Raw genomic sequence first — 18739 nt, forward strand, 5'->3', positions numbered from 1 at the left:
CCACAGGGGCAGAAAAGGATCCCTCTGGGACTTGCCTGGGTACTTAGCATTTTAGTGTGCGGGTGTGATGGTATTACGGGCAACGTGTGCATTTCAGGGCAAGTGGCAGCTTCTCGCATCTTTGAAACCAGTTGTAATTGATCCTACTGGTGTTCCCACATGTTTCTATTATTTATTTCTATTACTTATTTAAGCACCGCTCATTTATTTCTGTGGTTTCATCTGGTAGTTGGTTTGTTGGTAGATCTGTTGGCAGGCTAGTATGATGGTATCTTGATGAGTTTTCCATTTGGCAACCTCTCTTTGGAATTAGCTCTTACTGCTGTTGCTGTTCATTAACAAGCCTTTACTGGGGGGTTCCCAGAAGGTGGCATGATGGAGTGGGGCACGCTAGAGATCAAGAGGAAGCCCAGGGTGAAGAGCAGTGTGACCCAGCCTCAGGATGGAAGCCCAGCAGTCCATATGGACCCAATTTGGATGACCCTTCCTCTGTAACTTTGTCCCCACTCCTCCATTGTTTCTTGTATATGCACAGGCCCTTCCCAGGAGGCCTTGCAGCTCTCAAGTGAGGCAAAGCCTCTGTTGTGATGTCATCAAATCCAGGATGTATCTAAGGATTGCTCTTGGTGGTTCTTGCGAAATGAATCCTGCCTAGGCAACTTTGGGACTCAGTAACACTTATACTATAATTAGAATGATACAGAGAAGATGGACATGGCCCATCCATGTGTGTGACTTGCAGATTTGAGGGGCATTTATTGATCCAGTTCCGTTCAGTTGTCCTTTAGTTTGCCCATCTTTGGGAATGCAGAAGTGACTGGGACGTGGTCTTCACCCTCCACTAGTTCAGCATCTAGGAGGCAGGCCGAGGGCAAATTTCACTTGCTCTACCTACAGCAAAGTAATCAGGTCCATCCTGTGTCCTTGAATATAAAGCATTGTGGAAAGGTAGAGTAGGAATGTCTGAATTCTGCCTGTTGGGTTCCAAGATGATTCACAAAGGAAGGGATGTGCATTTTCCTTATTCTGCTCATTTATCATCATTTTTTTAATGTATAGACCCTCCCTTTACAACTTTTCCAAGCTGGGTCCATCTTGGTTTGCCCCTAATATGCCTCCAAAGAGATCTTGTTTATAGCAGGCACCCAGGCGTCTCCTGGCCGGTTGATGCAGGTCCTTCCTAACCTGGCACCTGACGCCCTCTCTCCTGCTTCGCCCCGAGCTGCTCTCTCCTGGGCCCTGCACGCCAGCCACGCCACCCTTTTAGCGAGTTCCTCCTCACCTCCTAGCGCCTTTGTGCACGTTGTCCCCTGCCTGGCTTAGTCCTGGTTATCCTTCAGTGGCCCTGTCCTAGTTCAGAGACCTTCCCTAACTCGACACTCCACCCCCCCCAAAATCCTGAATTAGAGCCTCTCTGGACTGAATTAAGGGCATTATGCAGCATCCATTCGATAGAAAACTAGATGGTCATTTAAAAGAATAAGATGCACGTGTACATTGAAAAGGACAGATAAAAGTAAGTCGCAGGACTTCCCTGGAGGTCCAGGGGTTAAGACTCCATGCTTCTGCTGCAGGGGGCATGGGTTCAATCCCTGGTCGGGAAACTAAAATCCCGCATGCCGCATGGCACAGCCAAAAAATAATTTTAAAAAAAAGAAAAGTTGGGGCTTCCCTGGTGGCGCAGTGGTTGAGAGTCCGCCTGCCGATGCAGGGGACACGGGTTCGTGACCCGGTTCGGGAGGATCCCACATACCGCGGAGCGGCTGGGCCCATGAGCCATGGCCACTGAACCTGTGCGTCCGGAGCCTGTGCTCCGCAACGGGAGAGGCCACAACAGTGAGAGACCCGCGTACCGCAAAAAAAAAAAAAAAAAAAAAAAGTTGTAAAACAATGGATACGTAACATGATGCCATTTGCAAACATTTTAAAAGGACATATGTGCTGTGTATGCAGAAATTCTTTTCAGTAAACATATATGAGAAATGGTTAATAGTGATCACCTCTAGGGAGATGGCTGGGATTCATATAAGGAAAGGACATTTTTCATCTTAAACTTGTCTATAGCATTTGAATTTATTACCACATATGATATTACTTTTGCCATTAAAAATAAAACATTAGGTCTCCCTGTTATTTTGGTCTCAGAGTCCAGTTAGCTCCCTTCACAGTGTGTGTTTTCATTTACAGGCAGCACATTTATTTGCGTTTATTGCTATCTCCCACTACACTGGTGCTGCAGGAAGACAGGGCCCATGTCAGGTTTATCTGCTGTTGTTACTGGCACCTCCTAGCACGGTGCCTTTCACAGAGGGGCTGCTCCATTCATCCCTTCAAGGATGAATGGATAAACGAATGAACAAGTGAACAAATGCAGTTTCCCCACAGTGTGGCTAATTGGGCAACACGTGGGATACAAGCAGGTGAAAGGCAAGTGAGATGGCTGACATGAGAGGCTGGGAGCAAATGCAAAGAGCAGGGAAGGCCCGTTTTGTTAAGGAGTCTGAGCTGGGAAAGAGCAGCGGGTAACTGGTCAGCAGGGGGCGCTGTCTGGGGGAGCTGAAACGAAGGATGAGGGCACCCGTTGCTGCGGCACTGACGTCTCAGCCCTTTTGCCTCGCCGGCCCTTTTCCTGGGGCCGTTCGAGGCGTCCGTTCCCCTCCTTCTCCACGCAGCCACCGGGTCTCCAGTGTCGGTCCATTTTTCTCTCTGCACCATTTGGCCTTGTTGTAGGGAAGTAGCCAGTCGGCCATATGGTGAGGGAGAGACTTCCCTTAGTTACGGTTATTGGGAGACAGAGAAACACCGAGAACAGAGGACACTCGGTCGCAGGCAAAACGAAAGCTGTCCCAACTATAGGCGGTTGTCTCACCTCTCCACTAGTAGAGGCGTCTTTGAAGTCACTGGACCTTTGCAAAGAAAGCCTCTGGGCAGGGGTGGGGACAGCCTTTTTGGGAGGGGTGCAGTTGAACTGGAGCTGGAAGCCTGCCCTGTCCATTCTTAATGACTCACTTCACGCAAGCTACTTCATCTTGCTGAGCCTCAGTGCTCTCATCTGGAAGATGGTGACAACTGGGCAGGATTAAATGAGAAAATGAGGGTAGAGCCATATAGTTTCTCTCCATGCTCAATGTTTTATCTGTTAAACGAATAAGAATAATATAGAATATTTATTACTTACTAAGCATAATGCTTGATATTTTAGATGATCGCATGTAATACAGCAACCCTGTGAGGTGGGTGTAGTTATGTTCCCCGTTTTACAGCTGAAGAAACTGAGGCACAGAGAGGATGAAGCCTCACAGCTAGTACACAGGGGAGCCAGACTTCGAATGCTTCCAGTGCCTGCACTCTTAGCCACTGGACAGGAGTCTTACCCATATGCTTAAGTAACCCATTGTTTCTGTTAATGTTCTTATTATCAGCAGCATCGAAGAAAATGAAACTAAAGTTAACATAATTATTGAATTTTTTTAAATAGTGGCTGCTTTTCAATAGTCCTAGAGCATACTTCTTTGTTCCTCTTACTGTCTCTATTAAAATTGTTGCTTTTGAATGTTAAGCTTGACACCCTGAATCAGACACTAGGTCACTGGTTCAGGCTTGCAGGTCAAGTAGCCGTCACTGATTACAGGCAGGGCCGGATCATTCCATGCAGGTAATTTTGTGAAGAAGCGGATTGATTTCTCAAGCCCGTTTTCTTTTTCTAGCTTGGGTCATCCTGCATGTGTGTATATGAGAGAGGGGTGGGCGGAAGGGAAGAGAGAAAGAGGACAGAAACTCCTGGGAACACGTTATATATATCCGTAAGCAAGCACTTGTCTGTGATTGTAAATCAGAAACTGTAAAATTAGGAAGTTCTTTGAAGTTTGCCCGAAACCTGCTCCACGGCCACCTGTTCCACTGGGGCCGGCAGTTGGATGGCCAGGCTCTGCGGCGATGGCTCAAGCTGTCACTGCACCGGAACGCTCCAGCCTGCCTTGGCCTGGCTGTCATCGCTGGCTTGGTCCCGCTCAGGCAGTTCACCGGTTTCTGTTGGACACCAGGCTTCCAATTAGAGAGAAGTCCCACTGTGTGGCCAGCCCCGCCAGTGCCGCTCTGAGCGGCCCCTTTGCCAAGGCCCGAGCTGACCTCCGCTCTGTCACAGATGGGCCAGCCCCACGCTCCTTCGTGCGCATTTGGAGGAGGGGGGTGGGGACAAACAGGGAAGCCACGGGGACTCAGAGTGGATAGTGGGCAGAAGTGCAGCTCCTCAGAGCTGGGAGAAGCTGGGCAGAGTTGACAGGACCCAAATGCTGACATTGCAGAGCAAGAGGGGACTTGGGGAAGACCCCGTCCTGAGCCCTGAGCACAGCAGGGAGCATTTTCTTACCAACTTCTGAATATTCATCTCAGGCTGGGCCTCACACCGAGGAGAGCCAGGAGCAGCTAACTGCCTCACGCCGGACCTGTCACACTGCTGATGGCGCATGGCACGGCCAGCTTCTGCCCTGCCCCACTGCGGGGCCCGTGCAGTCCTGCCAGCCTAGGAGCCCTCTCGGCCTGGACTCAGGGACGGTGCCATCGGCAGCCCTCACATGGACTGTATTCTTCACTCGGAGTGAACAGGGACGAGCAAGCTGAATTTCTGTTAGCATAAGAAATAGAAAATTAGAGAACTCCATCTCTAATTCTCATCTAAGCTCTGCACTGCGTCTTTCTAGATAGAGGACTTGCTGAATGTGATTCATTATTTCGGGGCTGGTGTATGTGTCTTCTTTATTTCCCTATCAGCATTTTCTTTTTATTTTCATCCCTTTAATCACTCTCTTTCTCTGCCTGTCTCTTTCTCTCTGTCTTATTTTCTCTGTCTCCGTCTCTCCCTTGCATGCTTTCTGTCTCTCTTTCCAGGTACGGCATCTGTAACCCCTCCATTGGAAGCAATAATAAAGACGCCAGGCTGGGAACTGACATTTATATACTCGGGCTTAGCTTGACGGGAACCATCGCAAAGTCTAAATAATGAATAGCCTGAAAGTGGCAAGGGTCTTCCCAGCTGTTCTTGGAATGATTCTGCATCTCTTAAAAAAAAAAATTTTTTTTTTTTTTTAATTTAGTCCATGGAAGCAAAAACGAAGGGTGGGGGCTTCCCTGGTGGCGCAGTGGCTGAGAGTCCGCCTGCCAATGCAGGGGACACGGGTTCGTGCCTCAGTCCGGGAAGATCCCACATGCCGCGGAGCGGCTGGGCCCGTGAGCCATGGCCGCTGAGCCTACGCGTCCGGAGCCTGTGCTCCGCAACTGGAGAGGCCACAACAGTGAGAGGCCCGCGTACTGCAAAAAAAACCAAAACAAACAAACAAAAAAAAAAACGAAGGGTGTCTTCACTGCTCTCTCCTCTCTGGAATTTTTCCTCCTTTTAATATTTGCAGTTGGTTTGGGAATTCCAGGACTGTCTCTCCCTGCTTGGCCTTTTTTTCTGCCCCATCTCTTTTTTTCTCTGTGCAGACTGGTTAAAACAAAGAAAGCCCCTCTACCAGTCAGTGATACTCACTGAGAGAAGGCAGTACTTCTTTAAGGTGTTAGGTTGTCCCCAGGAGAAGATGGACGATTTTTCTGCTATAATAAGCAAGTTTCCACAATTAAGTGATGTGCTGTCTCTCTGTTTCTCCACTTGCATGACTTTGTTAGATTGACAAAGGGAATGGCCTCATGTCTCTTCCTATGTTTGTATGTCTGTCTCATGTGGAGAGTTCAGAGGAGGAGAATCTCCAAGAGACAGCAAGGGAAGTGTCATCTTTAGAGTCAGTGTTGTTTATTATATTAGACCCGGTAAGTGGAGACTCTGATCCTGGACACACTGCTGGGAAGCCAGGTCACATCATTAGGCGTAAAGTGACCTTCAGATACAGGCTCAGGCCTTGCAAAGACTAGGACGAGCTGATACAGGTGTGAACCTTGGTCATGAGGAGGTGCACTCATCCACGAGGTGACATCCACCTCGTGACACTACGCTTTCCCACTTCCTCTGTCTCTGACCACGCCAGGTTCATTCAGCTCCTCTTTTCTTTTCTCTCCTCTAATAAAAACACTTCCCCAAGTGCTGTCTGGGACTTTCTTCTCATTTCTTTATATTTCTCCTTAGAGAGCCACGCCAGTGGCTTCTAACCTGGAGCAAACGTCAGGATCACCCAAGAAATCTTAGGGAAAAATACAGACGCCTGAGCCCCACCCCACTAGGAGATTCTAGTCCAGCAGGTTCTGGGGTAAAGCCTGAGATTTGGGAATTGTTGAAGTTCTACCTTTGATTCCCATGCACACCTCTACTTCAGTTCCACAGCCCTAGACTGGGGTGCTAGAGGCCAGAGACCATTGTGTCCATTCTACCCAAAGCCTGTAGCCCTAACTGTGGCCGGCACGTTGAAGGTGGTAAGTAGCCAGTGGAGAAGCAGGCAAGATCCCCCATTCGTGCTGCTGACATTTTTGGCTTCTCCTCTCATTGCAGATATTCCTGTTATTCCGGACCTGGAAGAAGTACAGGAGGAAGACTTTGTTTTGCAGGTGGCGGCCCCTCCCAGGTATGTTAAATTAATATGAAGTTGGCAGGAGGCAGGGACCATGCCACACACCATCTCCAGTGGTGCTGCCCCCCAGGGGAGATCCAGATGTCTCTGGATGGGCTCCATCCCAGGGTTCCCATTTTATTAGACGTTTTCTCCCCATTTTGGTCCTTCCCAGCTGCCTACGAGGCTCTGGGTTGGTGGCCCGGCAGCACTCCTGGCACTGGTTCTGCCTGTGGTTCTGCCTGTGGTTCCTCCTCACATTCCGTCTTTCCTGCAGCATCCAGGTCAACCGGGTGATGACCTACCGTGACCTGGATAATGACCTCATGAAGTACGCAGCCTTTCAGACCTTGGTGAGTGAGGCAGCTTCTGTGTAGAGGAGCAGGCTCCAGGCAGCATCCGTAGGGAGTTCTCAGTTTCTCCAAAGCCTTACAGCCTCTCCTCCGTGGGTCTCTGAGGCTGCCGGGCAACAGTCCCTTTGCCAGAGACATCATCCTCGGGTATTACAGCATCCCTGGACCCAACATATTCCAGCGTTCCCAGGGCCAGTCTCCTTCCTGCTTCCCTGGCTGCCCGCGTGGCATCAGTAGATATGCTGCTGTCATGCCTGCCATCCTGGTATTGACCTTCCCCCAAGGAGTGCCCAACCTGTAGGACATCATGGTGTTCCCTCAGTTCTCAGTGGCATTGGGGTCCACCCACAGTTTTGCTCTTTCACAAGGCATTTGCAATTTCGCAAGGCATTCTGGATTTGGGAAGTTCCACCACACTCAACCTGGCCCCCCTCTCTTTGCCAGAGGTCGTTGTCCGAAGGCCTCCGAGGTGCACAGCCTGCCTTTTTTTTCTTTTTTTTTCCCTGCCCATTCACAGGATGGAGAGATCGACCTGAAGCTCCTCACCAAAGTCCTGGCGCCGGAGCATGAGGTTCGAGAGGTACGTAGCGGCGGCAGTGCCTGCCCCTCATTCCCGGGAACGGCTGGCTCCGAGGCTGGCCTCGGCAGGAGTCTGGCTGTGACCGAGGGGACGGCGTCCCCCAGCTCACCCCGCGATGCCTGTCTCGGCAGGATGACGTCAGCTGGGACTGGGACCGTCTGTACACTGAGGTGTCCTCAGAGCTCCTCAGCGAGTGGGACGTGCTGCAGACGGACAAGGAGGACCCCGTGGGACAGCAGCCCTCGCACACCTGAGCCCGGGGGTCACTCTCCCTGCACGCGGTCACCTCTGCTTTGGACTCGAGACACAGGCCATAAACCTAAAACTAAAGAAGCTTGCAAGCAGCTCAGAATTTTTATGTGGACTATTTTGTAATAAAAATATCTATTTTCAGTAGACCTCATTGGATCGTTCGACTGTAAGAAATTGCTTTTTTCTGTAGCCCTCTCTTCCGTTTCTTTCCAGCACTCCCTTGGAAAGATTCGTCAAGAGTGAAGGAGGGCATGTCTCCCCATCGTTGAAGCTTGGGAGGGAAAGCTAGATTCAGGGGGAGAAGCGGTGGTGCTCCTGGAAGCCGTTCGGTTCACAGAAGCCACAGCAGCTCCCCGGAGCATTTACCTGTGAGCACCTGGACGCAGGGATACGGGAGGTGGCATGCAGCTGCCTGCTGGGGTCCTGGGGAGGGCCTGGCCACATGCCTTTCTCACTTTGGACGGTCAGTTATGTTGGTGAAGTTGCACTGTCTCCTTCGAGCTTTCAGTGGGTGCGATCAGATGACCCACTGCCCACGTCAGTGGGTGGCTCTTCTAACAGCACGCCCCTTTCCCCCCTCTTCCTGCAACCCATGCCTGGGGCTTCCAAAGCACATGTTTCCTTTCTGCCACAGGTTCCCAGGGCCTTGTTTCTGGTTCTTATTAGCAGGGGCCAGCTCAGCAGCCCTGAGACGTCCACGGAAACACTCTCTCAGGGAGCCTGGGTCTCCGCTGACCTTTCAGAGGTGTAGCTGTTTGTCTCCGTTGCTCCCCCCAAGCATCATCACTGCCAGTTTCCAAAATGTGCCAAGATCTGGAGCAGAGCCCAGTCCTTTTTCTAAACAGAGACATCTTTTGTTTTTGTTTTTCTCTTAACTCCCCAAGACATCTCATCTGAGGACAGGACTTCTCCCCGCCCACCTCTCCTAGATGCCACTCTGGGTCAGGCCTGCGCAGTCTGGCGGCAACTAACCAAGCCCCACTCCTGGCCGTGGGGAGTGCTGAGTGCTGAATGCTGCTCTCACCCTGCCTGGAAAGCCCTTCATTAAAATTCAGAAAAACAAAGAGGCTCAACACTTCAGAAACACACTGGGGGTTATTTTTTTCTGACTACAGTGCCCTTCCCTGGTGAGCCACCGGCTCGGCTCCGGCTCCGGGGCAGGCAAAGAGAATACTTGTCTGTTAATTATAAACTCAGGGATTTAGTGGCTTTGGGGTCTCGTTTCCTCCTTTTCCAGAGTCACACTTTTAGCCCAGACAGCCCCTCTTTGGAATAATTCCCATGGTCACTGAGAAGTTTCCGTCCAGGCTGGTTTTTCTTGAGCCTGCAAGACTCTGAAACCCAAAGGAGGAATTGCTGTATTTCGAGTACCTTAATCACCGGCAAGTTCAACCCTGATAACCTTGAGGGTCTTCAGCCAGCTCAAGCGGGGCCTGGGGGTTGACTTCCTTCCTCCCTTTACTTCTCAGACACCTTTATGTTCCAACCAGTGTTGTCGCCCACCCGAGACTTCAGAGGGCCTCCCAAGAAGATGACCCAAGAAGGATGATAGAATGGTTGAGCTTCGACAGGTACCTCAACGTGGTTTTCCACAGACACCGGCGGGGGGGGGGCGGCGGGGAGGAGGTATGGAGTGGGCCTCCTGCATGTGGCGGATTGACTGGGTCCTTACCAGTTTCTCCCAGACTGGCTCGTGTCTGAGAAGCCCCAGCTGGTCTCTGGCAAAATCTCCCGTGGTGTCTTTGGCATGGGGTGGTAGCTGCAGAGCTGCTGTTCATAGGCCGGGCCCTGGTGGGAAATTCGGTTCCTTCATGAGATTCTGACTACCACGTAGGACGCCCCAGGCGCTGTTCCAAACACTCCAAGCAAAACTCCCTTCTCTCAAAGCGCTTCCGTTCTGGTGGGGGAGATGGAGCAATAAGTAAGATAGGGCGTCAGATGGTAATCGGTGCTATGGAGAAAAATCCAGCAGGACGGGGAAGGGAGTGCTGGGCTCGGGATGCAGTGTTAGGTGGGCGGTTAGGGAAGGTCTCACTGAGAAGGTGACATTTGAGCAAAGACCTGAAGAAGGTGAAGGAAGGAGCGGGACTGGTCCCTGGGGAAGAGCATTCCAAGGAGAGAGAAGAGTATTTGCAAAAGCCAAGAGGGGGGCATAGGCCCGGCTTCTTTGAGTAGCGGCAGGAGGCGGTTGACTGGCGGGAGGGGACCAGGGGAGAGGAGACACTGTGTCTTGCTGGGCCCAGCCCTGGGCCCACCACAGAAGAGGCCTCTGTGCATGTAGGGTCCGCTCTCCCCAGTGACACGCGCACCCTCAGGCTCCGTGGGCTCGTCAGGCCGCCTTTGGAAAACTTTCCTCAGAGGCCTGCACGGCCCCTCCATGCCTCGGCCTGGGAAGAAGGGTTGATGCCTCATCGAGGGAGAGGGGAACCGTGAGTTCTTCTGCCACAGAACTGAGGCCAGGCGGCTGCTGCCAGCTCCCGCAGGCGGGGGCGTGCCGTGTGTGGGGCAGATGGCAGTACCGTGAGGCCCCTGAGTGCCACGCTCCCTGGAAACTTGTAGTTCTGATGAGAAGCTCAAGGAAGAAATTCATGTGGGCAGGCCGGCCTGTGGCTGAACCTGAGGCCATCTCTACCCATGATGGTTGGCTCGTCTTTGCTAAACCCCAGGACACCCCCAGACAGGCTTCTGGAGCTACATGCTCCAGACGGAAGTGGACTCCAGTGCTGGCCCAGTGTTGCTGGACCCCAGAGTACTGCTCACAGAGACCAAGGCCTTTCTTGCTTAGTGGTGAGGGCGGCTCCTGGGAGCATTGGTGCTGGAATGAAAGGTAGGATTTGTCACAGCAAGATAAGAAAGTTTAGCATCCTTGCTCTGCTTGCCCAAGCAGTGCTATGCTTTTCTCCCAGAGGCCAAAGAGTCAGTGGGGAAGGGCGTGAGTGGAGGGGGTAAGGAGCAGTGTCAAAGAACACAGATTCTGGAATCAGGCAGGCCTGGGGTCCAGTCGCATCTCTTCACTTAGTCGCTGTGGGTCCTTGAGCAAGCTGCTTTCCCCTTCTTTTCTTTTTTTTAATATATAAATTTATTTATTTGTTTGTTTGTTTATTTATGGCTGAATTGGGTCTTTGTTGCTGCGCGGGGGCTTTCTCTAGTTGTGGTGAGTGGGGGCTACTCTTCGTTGCGGTGCGCGGGCTTCTCATTGCGGTGGTTTCTCCTGTTGTGGAGCACGGGCTCTAGGCGTGCGGGCTTCAGTAGTTGTGGCTCGCGGGCTCTAGAGCGCAGGCTCAGTAGTTGTGGCGCATGGGCTTAGTTGCTCCACGGCATGTGGGATCTTCCCGGACCAGGGCTCGAACCCATGTCCCCTGCATTGGCAGGCAGATTCTTAACCACTGTGCCACCAGGGAAGCCCCTGCTTTCCCCTTCTGATCCTGTTTTTTCTCATCTATAAAATGGGGATAATCTTAGGATTGTAATGCCTGGTAAAATCTGACGGCTATTCGATTTTGGAACTGATGAGGTGGAAAAGTGAACCTAGGGAAAGTCACATTGGGTATTTTATTGCAACAACAAACATTTGCATCTCTCGAGGAGCTCCCACCTCCGTTTCCCCTCCTGCATCATCTTTCAGCCATGGATAGAGAATGGTTTGGTACCAGGGTTTTTTGTTTTGTTTTTATAACAACTTTATTGACGTTTAATTTGCATACCTTAAAATTTACCCCCTGAAAGTATACAGTTCAGTGATTTTAGTAAATTTATGGAGCTGTGCAACCATAACCATAATTCTGTTTCCGGAACATTTTCATCATCCTATAAGGCTCCCTTGTGTCTGTTGACAGTTAATCCCCACTCCACTCCCAGCCCCGGGCAACCACTGATCTGCCTACCGACTCTTGATTGGTTGTTTCTGGAAATTTCATATAAATGCACTCATATAACATGTGGTCTTTTGAGTCTGGCTGCGTGCACTTAGTGTATTTTCAAGGTCCATCCATGTCGTAGCATGTGCCAGTGGTTCATCCTTTGGAATGCTGAACGTTACTCTGTTGTATGGACACATACCACATTTTGTTTATCCCTCAGTTAATGGACATTTGGGTTGTTTCTAGTTTGGGCTTAAGAATAAAGCCCCTGTGGACCTTCATGGCCATGTCTTTGTGTGGACAGATGTCTTCATTTCTCTAAGGTAGATTCCTAAGAGTGAAATTGCTGGGTCGGATGGTGTATTTATGTTTAACTTTTAAGAAACTGCCAAAACTGTTTTCCAGGGCATTGGTTTTGTTTGTTTGTTTGTTTGTTTGTTTTTCAGTGCTTTAGAGTATCAGGATTAATTCAGTAAAAATTAAGATTCTTTTTCTTGTCTCCTTTCCGTACGTGTTTCAAAGGTCACTGCTAAGTTTATAGGAGGCACCACCTCCTGATTCCTCCCTCCCTGACTTCTTTCTGTCATTGAGCTTATCTCTGTTGAGAGCACAGAGCTCATCGGTCTGCTCTCCCCACCAGCCTATAAGCTTCTTCAGGGTAAGACCGCGTGTTCTTTGAGTTTCTGTCAAGGCCTTTGCATATTCCAGGAGTTCAAAGTCACATAAGACATGGTCCTGACCCCAAGGAGCTTACAAGCTAGTAGAGAAATAGACAAGATTCCTCTGTGTTCTCAAAGCATTGGTTTTGAAAAACAGAGGCTTTCCGGATGAGTGGAGGAACCCAAATGATCCACTGCAAAGTGCAGGTGAAGAGAGAGAAAGGGAGCTTGGTTTTTCCACTAAGAAATACAGAGGTGGGTTGGTTTGCTTAAAGCAGGAGTCAGCGTACTACAGCCTGTGGACCAAATCCAGCCCGCCACCTGTTCTTGTTAACTTTCACTGGAACACGGCCATGCTCCTTAATTTACATACTGTCTATGGCTGCTTTGGGGCTGCAGTAGCAGAACTGAGTTGTGACAGAGACCATGTGGCCTGCAAAGCCTGAATTATTTACTCTCTGGCCCTTTACAGAAAAAGTTTGCCAATTCCTCCTTAGACGAAAGAATGAAGGTGAGAAATAACAGCCGCAGACTCCCAAAGTTCAGCTGCTTGTTGCTGTTCAGAAACGCAATCGCAGCAGGAGTGATTGGAGTTAGATGTAAGGAAAGACTGGAAGGGTGGGAAGATTCTGGCTCCTAAAAGAGAGCCACAAATTTCCCTTAAGAAAAGGAAAAAACAAACAAAAACCACTTATCAGTTGCAGCAAAGTTGGGACAGAATCCATCTGGAGACAAAAAGCTGGAAAGGGTGACTGGGTTCCTTGGCCTTTGATCCTGTTTGAGATGTGGGGTGAGGGGGGGGTCTCTCGGAATCAAATACCTTTGGCGGCAGGCTCAGAATAATGATGAGAAAGCCCAGTGGAAGGGGGTTAGGAGCAAGGGAGGGAGAAAAGCCCGATTTCTCCTTTGGTGAAGTAGAAATCAGAAAGTAAGGGTGTCGGGAGCAGCGAGAGAAAGAGGCTGCCCCTCTTGTGGCCAAGGCGGAGTGAATTAATTCCCGGCATATGTTCCCAGCATCTGTCGTGGTGACCTGGACCAGAGGGGTCAGCGAGAGAGGGGACCGTGCCAGCGCCGAGCATTAGCCCAGAATTCCCGGGCCACAGAGGCTTTTGGCTCCCACAGAATGATGGCTGTCCAGCTCTCCTAGCAGCATCTGCCGCAGCTGCAGCAAACAGTGCTGCGGGGGGGGAGGGAGTGCTCCCCACAAGAGAACACCTGCTGTGAAGGGGCTGGACGAAGACCAGAAAGAGTCCTGCAAAAGGCCGTCTCTTCCAGGTCTCGGGCTGCAGTGGATTCGACCCGCCAGACGCGCGTCCTGCCAGCAGACTGGAGGTGATGCACAGGACGGCACTGAGAGGGGCAGGGGCAGGGGAGCCACAGCCCTGGATGGAAAGAACGCGCAGGGTTGGAACGCCCTCCTAAGTGCCAGTCTCAGAAACCCCCCGGATACTATTTGGGCTGCTCGGTGCTAAAGTGTCCCTCAGGAATCAGAGGTCAACCCGGAGGGGGCAAGGTAAGAGGGCACGGAGGCTAAGAATGCAGACGATGCCAAGTTCAAGTCCCTGTGCTTCCAGGTCACAGCTGCATACTTCCTCGTGCGTCCGTTTTCTCATCTATAGAGTGAGGTAGAAAACAATTCCTGTCTTTGTTGTAGAATTATGATGATTAAACCACATACTATACGTCAAGTGTCCGGCACGAAGGAAGCACTCGATGGTGATTAGTTCTGATCACACTGGGTGGACAGGCAACATTCCCCCTGATGGCAAGTCACGGGCATTAGGTGCTGACAGCACCTATGTGGGCATCTAACCCAAGGTCGTGGGCTGGAGGCCCACGGACTGACTTCGACCCACAGGACATGATTGATTTGGCCAACACATAAGTTTGTTTTTTTTAATTGAAGTATAGTTGATTTACAGTGTTGTGCCAATCTCTACTGTACAGCAAAGTGACTCAGTTTTATACATATATACGTTCTTTTTTTTTTTTTGCGGTACGCGGGCCTCTCACTGTTGTGGCCTCTCCCGTTGCGGAGCACAGGCTCCAGACGCGCAGGCTCAGCGGCCATGGCTCATGGGCCCAGCCGCTCCGCGGCATGTGGGATCTTCCCGGACTGGGGCACGAACCCGCATCCCCCTCATCGGCAGACGGACCCCCAACCACTGCGCCACCAGGGAAGCCCCATATACATTCTTTTTTAATATTCTTTTCCATTATGGTTTATCACAGGGTATTGAATATAGTTCTCTGTGCAATAAAGTAGGACCTTGCTGTTGATCCATTCTAAATGTAATAGTCTACATGTACCAACCCCAAAGTCCCAGTCCATTCCTCTCCTTCCCACCCTGCTCCCCATCCTTGGCAACCACAAGTCTGTTCTGTGTCTATGAGTCTGTTTCTGTTTTGTAGATACGTTCATTTGTGTCATAGTTCAGATTCCACATATAAGTGACATCATATGGTATTTGTCTTTTCTCTTTCTGACTTACTTCACTTAGTATGATAATCTCTAGTTGCATCCCAACACACGACTTTTTAATTATTTGGTTAATTACCAACATTTAAAATGGAAAGGTTTCACATTAAACCCAGATTTCCAGCCTCTCTTAGGAAATTGGGAGATCTGTCCACCTTGGGGCCACAGTCACTAGGGCAGTGACTGACATGAGCGGAGAGGCCAGAGCTCCCCTGGGTAAGGGCAGGTCAGCACGCCCCACCCCACTCTCACCCTCACCCTCACCCTCACTTACATTTCTGCCTGGACACTGCAGGCACTGACTTTGAGACACCTGCCCCACCTCCTCATTTTGCCTGTAAGGGTCCTGTTCGCCAGGGGCACTCACCCAAGGTCATGGATACTGGAACTCGAGTCCTGAGTTGCAGGCTGGCCAGTGTCCTTTGTCAGTAACCAGGACCCCCTGCCTGATGGATAAGCTAAAACCACACGAGCTCTGGAGAAGATCCAGTTTCCCTACCCTGGAGTCATCCCCCTCTGATCAGGAAGCTTAACCCTGTTTCCATCATGGGTCTGACAAGAGTTTGAGCAGAGTCCTGGGATATTTCCAGGGCCAATAACTGGACCCTCCGCCATTTGCCCTCCACTGAATTGTTTAAACTCTGCCCTGGAGCTGACGGCATTTGCTCGGGATGAGGGTCCAGCTCAGCAGTCAACGTTAGCAGGTTTGCCTTCTTTCCGTGGCTGCCACCAGTGCGTCAGTCGTGCGACTGAGGTGTGACGGAGAAGGGAGCAGCTGAGGCTGCAGGGAATGTGTCTGGCTTTCAGGCTTCAGGGACAGGAGAGCACACCCCATCCGCTGGCCAGCAGGGTCCCCATGCCGAGCTCAGGAGGAGGGACAGCCCTGGCTGCGCCACTCAGCTCGCCCTTCAGGAGAACTTGCACAAGGAGTGATGTGCCTTCAGGGTCAGCCTGCAGGCCGAGGCCATGAGCTTCCCAGGCAGCAGCCAGCCAGTTGCTGAACGTGGCGGCGGTGCAGGGCTCACCGATCCTGGCCAGCACAGGACTCCTCTGCGACAGTCTTTGCACCAGAGCTCCCCTGGGTCTGACCAGGGCTTTCTCAGAGCTGCACAGCGGTCTGAGACCCTTGCTATCCAATCCTCCTTCCTCCCCTCTCTCTTCACAGCTGTCAGACCTTCATCATCACCTGAAGCCTCTCCCTGTTACCTCCTGCTTCCTCTCCCCTTTATCTTTCTGTCCTGGTGTCCTTCTCACAGGACCCAAACAGTGGGCCTGGGGTGGTCCAGCTAGACTTGGTGAGGAAAGATTCCCAGGCAGGGCTGAGAGGAGACAGCTGGTTAGGGGTGTGGGTAGCGGCTTCTCCCCCAAATCCATATGCCTCCCAAACCCAGTGGCATGGCTGGGGTGTGGGCTGGGTTTGGAGAGGGATAGACGGGGGTTGACCAGAGCTCGATCCCTCTCTCACTCGTGGAAGTGCCGCCTTAGAACCCAGTCCAGCTGAGGAGGCCTGAGAAGGAGAAGCTGCAATCCCACAGTGGACATTTGGCAAAAGAATCTGGTGTCCTCTCAGCAGGAGAAGAAGATAGCTCCCTTTCTTTGCTGGGGTCGGGCACGAAGAGCCTCTGTTGGTGGCTTTATGGGCAGAGAACAGAGGGAGTCACGGTTACCAGGCCTACCAGGAGACAGGGTGTGCCCTCCAGAGGGCCACATGTTACCCATCATGGTCTGGAGGCGTCACTGCTGAAGGTGGGAGAAGAGGTGGTGTTTAGGCGACTGTGCCGAGATCTCTCCAGGAGCAGGGACCTGGTAGCCGAGCCCCCCGTGCCACACAGCGGTCGGGGCGGCATGCTGTCCGCCGGCAGAGGGGAGGCTGCCTCGGGCTTTGTGAAGGGCCAGGCTCATTCTGACTGAAGCCCAGTGGGCAGCTCTACACTGTACCTAAGGCACAGCGCCCTCCAAGGTGCTCGTGCAGTTTTAAGGACAAAGACACTGCAACCAAGACTGAACAAGGAAGCCACCTCCCAGGGTGTAGCTGGAGGAGATAGCACTTGGTAGGGGAAGCTAAGCAAAGAGAAGAAGTCAGTTTAGCTCTTTAACTAGAGAACAGAAAAAACAAGAATAAAACTGAAACCTGGATAAGGCAGGGCAGGGCAGAGCGGGGCGGGGATGCTACATAGGGGCAGGAGGGAACCTTTTAGGGTAATGGAAATGTTCCATAATTTGATTGTGGAGATGTTTACATGTCTGTTTATAAAACTCATCAAACTATCCACTTAAAAAAGGGTGTTTTTTTATTGTATGTAAATTGTACCTCAATAAGCATGACTTTAAAAAGATTCTCCCCATCACTCCCTCATCACCTCAGGTAGCCGAGCTGGCCGAGTTTCTGTTTGTCCCACAGCATCGTACCAATTTTTGCAACATCCCCTGTGCCATGGTGCCCGGCAGCTTGGCCGTCCCTGAGAACTGGGTCGGGAAGCAGAGAGGCCCTGCAGTGCCACCTCCGCCCCTGCCCCTCAGACTAGGGGTCTGCTGAGACTCCGGAGCTAGCTTTAAAATTTTATCTGCAGTTTAATTTTCCATGATTTTCTATGAAAGGGAAATACAGCAAGTTTGACTAGGTAGGCAATTTGTAGTCCAATTTGAAGTAAAATACAGGCATTTGGGAATCATTTTTGACTTTCTAATGGGAACGCAGGTCCGTTGAACACAGAGCAAGGAAGGACACAAGGAACCTTAAAGACCCAAGACCTTTTAAAATAGATGTGACCCTAGAGAGAGCAGGCTGTGCCATGTAATGCATTGCAAGAAATCTTTCGACCTGGGGGATGAGCAGAGACGTAGGAACATTTGATGCCCGATCTTTAAAAAAAAAAAGTTTCTCTCTTTAAAAGCTTACAAATCCCATTAAAAAAATATGATCTTTACTAACATATTCACCAAATTATGCATCTACATATATACATAATCACTGAACTAAAAACTGTATATCTAAATATAGTGAATATCCCTATTACCCTGCCCTGCCCCGTCTCATTTCACCACCTTCCCCAGAGGTGACCATGATGTCCTTCCAGAGGTTTCTCTGCACCTGCATACACATGGACGTACAAATAGAGACCCAGAGCTTGGTTTTATTTATGTAGTAGTGACCATTCTGCAGGCATGGCCCACGTTTTGCTTCATCCACTTCACAACACATCCTGTGGAACCTTCCTCTTGGTACCACTCTTCCGCATTCTTTTCAATGGTGGACATTATTCCGTAGGTTTCGCTACCCCACAGTTCCATCCCCTCATCAGCCCTTCCATGCGATGGTCATGCAGACTGAGCCCACTTCCTTCCACCCTGACTGCTCTGAAGGACCCTGCTGCCCCCAGCGCTGGCTCACCTCTCAATTCCTTCTGCCAGCCTCCCATCAAGCCCCTGGAAAGACAGTCAGCTCTTCTACTCGTTCCAACCACCCATTGGGTAAAAAATGGCAGAGGGAACACCAGTCCCCTGGGGTGGCTAGTCCAGGGCAAAGGGGACTGAGGAGAGCAGGTGTGAGGCCACAGGGAGAAGACCCGGGTGCCCGTGGTGGAGACAGGGGAGGCCTGGCTTGAAAAGCTAGGCCAGTCTGTGGGGAGGGGGAGGGGGGGGCTGGGCGTGTTCTGTTCGGTCCCAGAGGGAAAATCAGAGTGGGAATCCGCTGCCGGCCTCTTGATCACGTGTCTGACACACTGGTGAGTTCTCTGCGGCCAGGCACGGTGTCAGGCGCTATTCCCTGAGATAGCCTGGTTAAGACTAAGAGCTAAGTCCCTGCTGTGTCCCTGTTAGCATGTGTCCTAGTTCTTGTTTATCTCCAGTAATAGTAATAGTAGTCGATGTCATTTGTGAAGCCCTTACCAGGTTTCAGGCAACGTATGCAATGCTTTCTGTACATTATCTCACTCAGTCTTCTCAACTCCATGAGGTGAGTACTGCAGTCGTGCGCATTTTAGAGGAAAGAGAAAGTAAGGCTTAAACCCAGGCCTTTCT

The 18739-nt window shown here is 51.0% G+C and overlaps 1 protein-coding gene across 3 annotated transcripts in view; it reads left to right on the plus strand.

Moving 5' to 3' along the window:
• Positions 1–7869, plus strand: part of IFT43 (intraflagellar transport 43) — an 86404-nt gene extending 78535 nt beyond the window's left edge. For all 3 annotated transcript variants that reach the window (XM_027120094.1, XM_027120093.1, XM_027120095.1), the window contains 4 exons: positions 6479–6551; positions 6814–6889; positions 7407–7469; positions 7601–7869. In XM_027120094.1, coding sequence (XP_026975895.1) covers positions 6479–6551; positions 6814–6889; positions 7407–7469; positions 7601–7723 — 335 coding nt within the window. In that variant the 3' untranslated portion in view covers positions 7724–7869. The remainder of the gene's footprint in view (positions 1–6478; positions 6552–6813; positions 6890–7406; positions 7470–7600) is intronic.
• The last annotated feature ends 10870 nt before the right edge of the window (positions 7870–18739 follow it).

Source organism: Aethalodelphis obliquidens, unplaced genomic scaffold, assembly GCF_003676395.1.
Source record: "Aethalodelphis obliquidens isolate GAN/ISIS:26980383/991018 unplaced genomic scaffold, ASM367639v1 scaffold21, whole genome shotgun sequence".
Taxonomy (NCBI): domain Eukaryota; kingdom Metazoa; phylum Chordata; class Mammalia; order Artiodactyla; family Delphinidae; genus Aethalodelphis; species Aethalodelphis obliquidens.